This window comes from Aptenodytes forsteri, unplaced genomic scaffold, assembly GCF_000699145.1.
Source record: "Aptenodytes forsteri isolate BGI_AS27 unplaced genomic scaffold, ASM69914v1 Scaffold187, whole genome shotgun sequence".
NCBI lineage: Eukaryota > Metazoa > Chordata > Aves > Sphenisciformes > Spheniscidae > Aptenodytes > Aptenodytes forsteri.
The window spans coordinates 531,246-532,305 of record NW_008794084.1 but is presented as its reverse complement, the minus strand read 5'-3'; the positions used below and the strand labels follow the sequence as shown (position 1 = coordinate 532,305).

At 58.2% G+C, this 1,060-nt stretch overlaps 1 protein-coding gene across 1 annotated transcript in view; it reads right to left on the bottom strand.

Moving 5' to 3' along the window:
* The window catches only part of RBM7 (RNA binding motif protein 7), a 6,702-nt gene that overhangs the window by 4,297 nt on the left and 1,345 nt on the right, over positions 1–1,060 (bottom strand). The window contains exon 3 of the mRNA XM_009273742.1: positions 451–575. Within this exon, the coding sequence (XP_009272017.1) occupies positions 451–575 (125 nt within the window). The remainder of the gene's footprint in view (positions 1–450; positions 576–1,060) is intronic.

Sequence of the window (1,060 nt, the reverse complement as noted above, 5' to 3'; positions counted from 1 at the left end):
TGGGGTGGGGGTTCCCGCTCGGGCGCCCGGCCCGTCGCCTCCCGCTGCTCCGCTCCTCCCGAGCGCTTCATGGCTCCCCCGGGTGTGGAACGGGGGGGTGTTTCTCCCCTCTGGAAAGAAAATTCTGAAAGGGGAAGTTGAACCTTCGTTTTTCGTTAGATTCCGGCGCGTTAACGGCGGATCCTATTTTCCCGTTAATTAGGCGCTGTTCATTTTCTTCACTTCATTGCTTACTACCGCACCCAGAATTTATATTCATTTCGTTTAATCGTGTTCGCCTGGTTAAATTCTAAACAGTTACTCGTTCAGAAAGGAAATTACTGCCTCGCTCTGCCAGGACTTCCACTTTGCCTTAATTTCCCTGGGGCCTCGTTTACTTTCCTCGGCTTCCCCCCCCCATCCTTGCTGGGTCCCCCTGGGTTCGGCTGGGAGCGCGCGCGGCGTTTGTACCGTCGTCGGCTTGCTGCGTGCGCCGGGCGTCTTCCCGCCAGCGCCGCGGGCGGCCAAATTCGCGGCCCCACAGAAGGCGCCGAGGGGCTGGGGCGTTGCCCGTCGCAGCCTCGCACAGCCCGGACCTGACAAAACGCGCAGCAAGAGAACGGGAAGCTCGCTCGGGGTTTTCACAGGCGCGCTCTGGCAAACCTGCCGCGGGCTTTTCCCTTGTTCTCTTGCTGTTTTAGGCCCTTTCTGCTCTTCGAAGAAGCAAACTGGAAAACCAGGAAGTTTTTCTGCTTTGGGGGGGGGAACAACACGTTCTTCAGCTGCTTGTTTTCACTCTCAATACTCAAGCGCTCTTAAATATTGCAGAAACTTCAGCCGCTTCCGCTCGCTAACTCCAGCTTCAGAAGAGGCTCTCGGTGTTTCACTTTCTCCTCTCCCGCTTCCTTGCTTCCCAGAGCCTGGCGTAGCCCGTCGGGACGGCGATGGTCGTGCCGAAACGCTCGTGCAAAACCGCTGGAGGCAAAAGGAGCAACCAGTCCTCCTCGGACCGTTGCTTGTGCTCGTGCCTCGCGCCCCTTTCTTGGCCCCCCCCCCCTTCTGGGTGGCTACTTTTGCACTT